Here is an 8,904-nt window from a genome sequence, read left to right as displayed (position 1 = left end):
CATGTTTGTTTGTTTGTTTCTTCATTTCAAAATGAATCTGCTGACAGAGGCAAAAACAAAGTAGAGGGTTGCCATGAAGAGGGGCACTGCTGTACCTCAGCTGCACCCACCATCATCTCACTTCTGAAATGATTCATTTCGTTCCAAAAAACAGACACTAGCAGTAGAGCTGTTTCAGGCTTTGAAAAGTACTACACAGCTTGGGGGGGTGGGGTGGGTGGAGAAAAAAAAGCAGCAATAAAAGTGTGCTATAAACCAAATTCAGTATTCTGTTACACCAAGGAAAAAAAAAATCATTGAAATAAGAGTCACCAGTAGGCCAAGCTTTACACAATGTAACCAGTCACAGTAAAGCAGAGCGTGGTTGTTTCCAAACTCTGTTTACTGCTTTCAAATTCCAGTTTAGAGCAAAGGCTGAGAGGTCTCTCAGTAGAGAGAATTTTCTCCTGATTCTAATAAAAATTCCCATCTGCCTCACGGGTGTGATCCCAAATAAGGGCAAATGGAAAAAGAGGAACTGTCCTTGCCTTTAACACAATCAATACAACTGCCAAAAACCAGCATGTATTTAATAAATGCAATGTAGATTGCTTTATTTGACCTTCTGTTCACAAAATAATTTTATTATATGTATGAAAGCAGCATACAGGCAATAAAATTATGAAAACATTCACAATACATAAATACACAGACCTGATGCAGGATGTATATAGTTCATTAGACTTAAATTTTTTTTTCCTCTCAGTTCTCTTTTCCTGACAACACATTTTTTGATATATGTGATGAAAAAGTTGCTCCAAAGGGTATTTTCTCCCATTCAGAAAACAAATAGCTTTCTTTGAATGCTCCTGAATATTAACACCCAGTGTTCCTGTTGCTAATGTTCACTGATTGCTTTTGGCATTACAAAGGGAAAGCAGCAGGGAAGGCCGATGGAAAAGTAGCAGTTTTTTGAATTAAACATTGGCAACTTTTTTGGAGCTCACAGGATGTTTTGGAGGTGTGGGCTGCAGTTCCATCCATATTTAGAAATGTCTTAATCCAAAATGGTAATGAGGCACTATTCCTTATTGAACAGACTATTGACATGGTAATTACTAAAATGTAACGTCCTCCTAGTTGCCAAAGTAAAGCACTAGGTACCTCACTTTTTGATTCTGACCATGATACAGTAGCAGACAGACAGCATGACCCTGGTGGTACTGCAGTAATACAGATGATAATGAGGTTTGGCATGTTTACTACCATCATAACCAATTGTGTTTGTTCAGAAAAGATATCCAAGACTTGAAATAAGAAAAGTCTGAGAAAGCTGTTTATCTTACATAAATACAAAACATTATATACTAAGAATTGTTATCTAAGAAGTTTTTCTTCTCAAATTGGATTCTTCTTAAGGTTGTAGTCATATTTAAGGTATTTACAGATCCACAAACTTGACATTCTAGCAAAGTCCATGAAACTTTTTTAAAAATAAATAGCAGCAATTTCTTGTATTTCTATAAGGGAAGAGAATTCACAACTCAGTCAACGCTGGTCCTATCCTTTGAAAGAAATCCCACTTAAAACAAAAAAAAGCCCACAAGCAAATGAACTCCACACAGCATCGGTTTTGTTGATTCCTTCATTTCTTGCTGAGCTTCTTAACATTCCTTCGTTCCCCTCACCAGCTCTCCAGACTATCAGAGCTTATAATAAAGTGCTGACTGGTTGACTGGTCAAAATGCAGTTATGACACTCCAAAAATATCCCATTATTTAGACATCTTAAATAACATAAATAAAGCTAGATCTGTTATAACATATGAAAAATATCAATTTAAAACAATAAATAAATAAAACCATTATCAACATAGTACCTCCAAAAGCTTTAAAAATAACCATTCTCATTATAAGGCTCAATTATTTGTCAGAAATAATTTTAAGAAGGCATCTACCTACTTTTACAATCCCTCAGTCTTTAATTAGGACCTGTTAACACCCACTATCACAAGACACAGCAATCTTTTAACTTCTAGTAAACATTAATCTTGAAATACTTAACATTTATCTTTTGCCTCATTTTAAGCTAGAAATTGGTTTTTCTCTGTGGAGAAGCAGCAGTGTTTTCTTTCTCACTGCACTGTATCTAAATTTGTGTATTTTCCTCAGTATGAACAGCACAGTTTAATATCCTTTTTTTAGCCAATTTTCAGTATCTTTTTCTGGTTTTGTTTTAAATGTTAAATTTGCTTTGAATGCCAGGAAAATTAATTCTGAGCTTGGCATAGATGTGTATTTCTCCCTAGAGCTTAGTTTCTTACTAAAAAATCTTGTACATCTTTTTTCTTTAAAAGATTATTACAATATACACTATTGGGTCTTGCTGGGTAAACCTTACTGTTCAGGTTTTATGCTGCCCATTTTGTGTAATGGGATTTATCTTTTCCAAAGAAACATCAGCTTCATAATCCAAGATACCCGACAGTGCTGGAGACATCTTCTCCAAGGTCTTAGACAGTTCACCCTCTTCTTCCTTTTTGAGAGGTTCTTCCTCCGGACAGATAACTGCATGTGGAATCAGATAAACCAGATTAGACTCTTTGGGGCTGGACCCTTTGGGCTCATGCTGGCTCGAAAAAACAACTGCTCCATTATTGTTAATACTAACAGTCTCTATAGCATTGCTGGACATAGGGCAGAGCCTGTAGCATCCTAACAGGGTCGAAAACGCCTTGCGGAAATCAGCGTTGAAGGCATAAATGATGGGGTTGAGGGAAGAATTAGCCCATCCAAACCAAACAAAAACATCAAAGGTGGTGGAATTAATGCAGAAAGCTTCTGCTCCCTTGGATGGTTGGGTAGGCTCACAGAAAGGAATCATGCAGTTCAATACGAAAAATGGCAACCAGCAGCACACAAACACCCCCATGATCACTGACAAAGTCTTTAAAACCTTTGTTTCCCTCTTGAAGGACATTTTGAAGTTGCTCTCTGGTTGCTGGCAGTCCATGCTGCTTCTGTTGCCGCTCGTGTTCTGGCAGTTCTTGGCATGCACTGCTGCTCTCTCCAAAGCTGAGATGCGTCGTATTTGCTTCTGAGCAATCCGGTATATCCTCGTGTAAGTTACTAGCATGATGGCCACAGGTATATAGAAGCTAATTAGAGAAGAGGAGATGGCATACATCCTGTTTAGGCTAGAATCACAGTTGTCCATGTTTATACCTTGTAAACTGTTATTTAGGTCCAAAAAGCTTGTGGTTGTAGCCTTGTGCCAGTTCAGCTGCACAGGGATGAAGGAAATCAACACAGACAAAGTCCACGCCACGCTGATCATGATGAAGGCTGCTTTGGGCGTCATTTTCCTCTCGTACCTAAATGGGCTGGAGATGGCCCAGTATCTGTCCACACTAATGACACAGAGATTTAAGATGGAGGCTGTTGAGCACATAATATCAAAGGCCACCCAGATGTTGCAAAATGAACCAAAAGGCCAGAAACCGGCGATCTCAGCCACAGCTTTCCACGGCATGACCAAAACTGCCACTAAGAGATCTGACACGGCCAAGGAGATGACGAAGAAGTTGGTCACCTTGGACCTGAGGTGGCGAAACCTAATGACAGCTGCACAGACCAGCGTGTTTCCCAGCAGCGTGGAGAGGATCAGCAGCGAGAGGAAGCAGCCTGTGAGGATCCGAAAGGAAGAGTCCCTTTCCACCAGCAACCCTTCCCCATCCATAGTGGTGTCGTTCCAAGTCATAGTTTCTCCTGAGGGAAAATCATATCATGATTTTCATGACGACATCAGCTCCTTTACTTGCAGAGATCAGAGACATCAGACGTCCATTAATTACTCATCACCAAACAGACCAAAGGTCCTTTCTCATGGTCCCTTCGCCCCAAGATGGACTTCACCCACTTTGAATCTCCCTGAACACCAAAAACTCTATGAGCAGGAACTGAAAGTACACAAATACAGTCCACCCTACAGACTGGGTTTTTTTAAGCAATCCCTTCAGAAACACACTGCACCACCCCAGAAGTAGGCTAATTCAGACAGCTCACCTGCAAATGTTCTGTTTCTGTCCTCTGCAAACATACCCCACAGACAGGAAAGCAATCACTTTTCCATGCTTGTATATATTCCCACTTAAATAAGCTATTGATCGAGTGTTTCCAGCGTCCATTGCACTAGCCCTTCATATTTACTGAAGCGTACTATATGAGGTGCTTTTTCTCTAGTTCAGCTTCCTAAATGTCTTGCTGATGAAACACTCCATCATTCCTCCTCGGTACTCTCCTGTTACAAAATGCATTAGTTCTCTGTTTCTGGGCAGCATCAGAGCGCAATTCTTCACTTTGTTTCAAACTGGTTTAAGTTTTACACTTCTGAGACAAAGAAAATAAACATACAGTAGGTGTGTTTTAAAGGTTTTCAGTAAGAAGTAGCTCAGGTTATTTAGTTTAATTTAAACAAGAAATGCAGGCTCCTACCTTTCACCTCTGATTCTCTGTTTGCTCTGGGATGCAGGGCTGGCTCTCTTCCTCTTTTAGTTTTGGAATTGCATAGGAAATCTTATATACAAAACCAACGCGGAAACGCTGCATTGCATCAGGGGCGTGTGTGTGGTTTTTTCCCTGAAAGTGCAAATTGGCAGGGGAGAAGTAAAAACAGGAGCTAGAGTTTGACCATCAGGAGTTAGTTTTCAAGGGAGCAGCAGGTCTGTGCTGTCGGATCATGCGTGACGGACCCTGCCGGCATGTGCCCAGCTACCTCCATCCCACAGTCCCTGCTGATCACTCTGCAAACTTTGTTGGCCGGATCAGTCCCAGTCGCACTTTGTACATCCCCTCGAAGCGGTACATGGGAACAGATCATCCCAAGCAAAAGGCACGGTATTCCCAACACTGGCAAGAGCCGAGTTCTTTCCTCTGTCATTCACTGGAAGGAGAAAGAAGGGCGAGAGGAGGAGAAGGACCTGAGTGACCTCCCCTCGACCACGACGCGGGGTGCCACGCCGGCGGTGCCCGCAGCGGGTTCCTCTTCCAGCAGGGACAAGTCTCTTCAACGCTCCGCTGCCAGGATATAGCTCTCCGTAACTACTCCGGAATAATCCCACCTCCTGCTCAGCGGGGCTGCGCTCCAGGGATCGGGTCCAGCTTTTACCATGCTTCTTCCCTCTCAGAAAAGCGCAGGCGGAGGCAGCTCCTCACGCTCTCCCGCAGCCTGCCCCTGGCCGCGCATCTCCGGTGCCGGGGGGTCCCGGCGGCAAAGGCTCGGGCAAAGGCAGCATCGCCCCTCCGGGAAAGGTCTGTCTGCCCGGCGTCTCCTTCCTAAAGGAATAAGACAAGGGAAAGACAGGCATGGAGGCACGCAGCGGGCAAAAAGGAACCCCCCTTCACCTCCTCTAACATCTTCAGTCGAGCGCAGCTTCTTCTGGGCAGCCTCTCCCCGGTTTTTCCGCCCTCCTGGGAAAAAAACCGTCCCGGCCGGCCGGGGCGAGAGGCAAAGCCGGGCTCTTGGAGCGCCTGTCCTGGAGTTTAGCGCCAAGGGGATTACCGTGCCCCGTCCCGAGCTCCGCCGAGTTCCGGGACGCCTGGGGTGCTGCGGATGCCTCGGCGCTGCGAGCCACCTGAGCTCGATTAATTGATGCGGAAAGTAAGTACCGGCACCTAACTTCGGGCTGGGCGACGCTCAGGAGGCGGGCTGCAGGCCGCGGCACCCCCAGGGGAGCAGCGTTGCCCCAGGGAGGGGGGGGCGGCCGGGACCCCCTCCCGGCACAGCGGCGGCGGCACTCACCGGCGCGGGAGGGCCGGGGCTGGCGGCGGGCTGGAGCCGGGGCACCGCTCCGCTCCGCGCCGCCTCCCCGCCGCCTGGCGCAGCCCCGCGCCCCCGCCGCTGCCGGCGCAGCCGCGGCCGCCGGGCTCCCTCTCCTGGGCGGCCGCGGCCCCGCGCCCCGCCGCGCCGCCCCGCGGAGGCGGCCGCGGGCAGCCCGAGGGGCAGGGCCGGGCAGGGCCGCGCCGCGGCCCCCGTCGTCCGGCCCGGAGCCGCCGCGCTGAAACCCGGGGTTGGGAACGCAGGCGAAGGGCGTCGTTGTCCCCGCGTGTGGGCAGGCGGGAGCGGGGCGGGGGCACCCAGAGCCCAGGGGTACGTGGCTGGCTGGGGGCCCGCATCGTGACTTAGGCGAGGGGACAGCAGGGGAACAACTGGCTCCGGCTCTTAGGACCCCGCGGAGCCTCGGAGCGGGCACCCCCCGACAGCAGTTGCGGAGTTTGGGGCGGCTGGCTTTGCGTCTGCAGAGAAAACCCAGTGCCGTCCTTGGGCACAAAAACCTGCCCCTCTTCCCACCGTGTTTTCTTTGCAAAAGCCCTTCAAGTTAAGCACCAAAACCAGAGCGGTTACATCTCAAACCCCTTCTTTCTCCACAAGGGTTTTTTTCTTTCTTACCTTACCCACAATAGACAACGAAAGAAGATGAACGTGCTGATTTGCAAGTTGCTACATTTGTATAGGAGTCTTTCTCAAAAAAAAAAATCAGAAAATGGGGATGAAAGACACCATGGGGAGATTAAAAACCTCCTAGAAGAACAAATAAGCTCACTAAGTTGTCAAGATAAATTTCATAGGGTTCAGCACTAGTGAAGTTGCTTTTGTGCCATCTATAATTTTTCATAATGTCAGTTAAAGCAAATACAGCGCTAAGCTAACCTTGACTAGCTAAAACACTTGTTTTTCTTTCCCCTGTCTTTCTCTCTTTTTTTTTTTTTTTTAACCACTTCTCAGCAAGTTCTCATTCCCCCCTTCTTATTATCCTGTCCTTTAATCATCATTCATCCCTAGAGGAGCGTGAAAATAGACAAGAAAATGAATCGTGTGCTGTTTGGCAATAGAGATCTCTAATGAAACTCATTGTGAGTTTTCTTTTTCGATGTTCAAGATTTTTTTTTTCTTTTTTCTCCTGTTCTTCTTAAAGCACAATACAGGTGAGGTTTACTGTGTGATACTCATCTTCTGAAAATGTATCACGCTCCTGCCTTTCAGTAGAAACCCTAGGCTGAGGGGAACATTGCCTGCGTAAGAAGTCACTGAGCACATTTGATTTTATTTGTAACAACTTCAAGGGGCTCCCCCAAAATGGCTTTCTACTACAGCCCTCCTGAATTATTCCAGGAGAAATCACAACTCCAGAATACACAAACAGCACAACCTTCGAGGCATACTGGAGAGAAACAGAGGTACATGTTGCAGAAAAGAGCATTCTGCTCTCAATAATCTGCTCATCAGCTCATCGAGCAAACTCCTTTTCAGTTCATTTTTGCTAGGGAGTAGCCTTTCCTGGGGAAGAGGCCAAATTCAGTGTTGGAAAACCCTAATGCTGCTCATATGAGTGAGGGCTTAAAATTTTCATTTGAATCTGACATTTTAAAAAAGCCTTTTAGCTTCCTACTCACAGCAGCCTATAAGAATCTCCCAGCCTTTATTTGTTTGGTAATTCAAGCATCTGTTTCAGAAGACAGAGCCTCTCTCCTGTCTCATCTCTAAGTTTCTGTGATCAGTTCAGGGATGAACATGAGGTCTGGCTCAGCCGAGACCGTACGAGTGGAGCAAAGCCCCTTCAACAGCTACGCAGGTTTCAAACACCAGCATTTCATGCAGGGCACCCTGCCATACTTGTTTGTGACTTCAGCTAATTTGTAAGCTTTTAAAACTTTCATGACTTAATAGTCGTTCCCAGGCGAGGAACAAAAGTGAAATCCATTAAACCCCTATTATTATTTAGGTAAATTTAGTGGTGGGATTAGGCAGCCAATTGACATGACTCTGGGAGCCAGTTATACAAAGTGTAGGGTGAATTTTCCTTTTGCTGCTCTCTGGCTAACCTGCCTCCAGTCAGTGCGAGAAGGATCTGCTCTCAACCAAGTCAGGACTTGCCTAAAACTGCCAGCAACAGGACAACAGTGCAGGTGTTTCTTGGAGATTCAGAAATAAGCACAGAGCTTGTTTAATTCTCCCTGGGTACCCACATAAAACAGCTGCTTAATTTTATTTAATGCTTTTCAATCACTACTGACTGATGCTGGAATCAAAGCAACGCCCAGCAAAGGAAAGCTTTTGTGTCTCTATTACCACCCTGCGAGGCACCTGCTCCTCCCAGGAGACTCTGGTTGGAGAAAATCCTATTTAAAATGTAAATACTGAGTCGCACCTTGATCCAAATTATCTTCATCCAAACAGTAATTAGCTACTGGAAGACCAAGTCAGAGTTGAACAGAGTCCAGATCTTGCATTCAGAGATAAACATGGTTTAATCTACAAAATAGCGCACATACTAGAGCTGGAGAAAGGCAGCTTAATTTACAAAATAATATTACAGTACATGGATACAAATTGTGTTCACATCACTCTCAGGATGACTTTTTGAGTCTTCATGCATGGGATTTATTAAACATTAAATCAGCTGAGGCATGTTAGCAGAAACAATATCTAAAAGAGCTGTCAGGTTTCTAAATAACTGGTGATGCTAATAAACCAAGATAACTTTAGCCTCAATGTAACCTTCTCGGAAAAATCAAGGGTTCCTGGAAATCGAACAACAGCTATGAACTCTCTTAAAGATCAGTGAAGCACACTAGTTAAATTGATATTATCATGTTGGGCATTCCACAGGGAAAACTGCAGTAGTGAGTACAAAAGCACAGAGCAAAGAGTAGCAGCAGAAAAAACTATTACTTTGTTGCTAAAAAAAAAACATCCCCAAGGATCTGAAGCTCATTCTTGAATGATAAAGATCCACCAGCAGGGAGAAAGGATCAGTGAGAGAAATTATTTCTAGTCCCTAAACTCGGACGACAAGAGGCCTAAATATTCAGTATTGAGCATGGGCACTATTTTTGTTGGCTGTAGATTATAGGCATATCCATCTGC

The 8,904-nt window shown here is 45.2% G+C and overlaps 1 protein-coding gene across 1 annotated transcript; it reads right to left on the bottom strand.

Annotated features, from left to right (window-relative positions):
* Positions 1-1,461: 1,461 nt before the first annotated feature.
* DRD1 (dopamine receptor D1) lies at positions 1,462-4,512 on the bottom strand. The gene is made up of 2 exons (XM_009486383.2): positions 4,473-4,512; positions 1,462-3,746 (listed from the first exon to the last, which is right to left on the bottom strand). Exon 2 carries the CDS (start codon positions 3,736-3,738, stop codon positions 2,383-2,385), a length of 1,356 nt encoding a protein of 451 aa, XP_009484658.1. The 5' UTR covers positions 3,739-3,746; positions 4,473-4,512; the 3' UTR covers positions 1,462-2,382.
* Positions 4,513-8,904: the final 4,392 nt, after the last annotated feature.

Source organism: Pelecanus crispus, chromosome 8 (assembly GCF_030463565.1).
Source record: "Pelecanus crispus isolate bPelCri1 chromosome 8, bPelCri1.pri, whole genome shotgun sequence".
In the NCBI taxonomy this organism is placed as follows: domain Eukaryota; kingdom Metazoa; phylum Chordata; class Aves; order Pelecaniformes; family Pelecanidae; genus Pelecanus; species Pelecanus crispus.
Note: the sequence above shows the minus strand (reverse complement) of the source record. Positions and strands in the feature narration are given on the sequence as shown.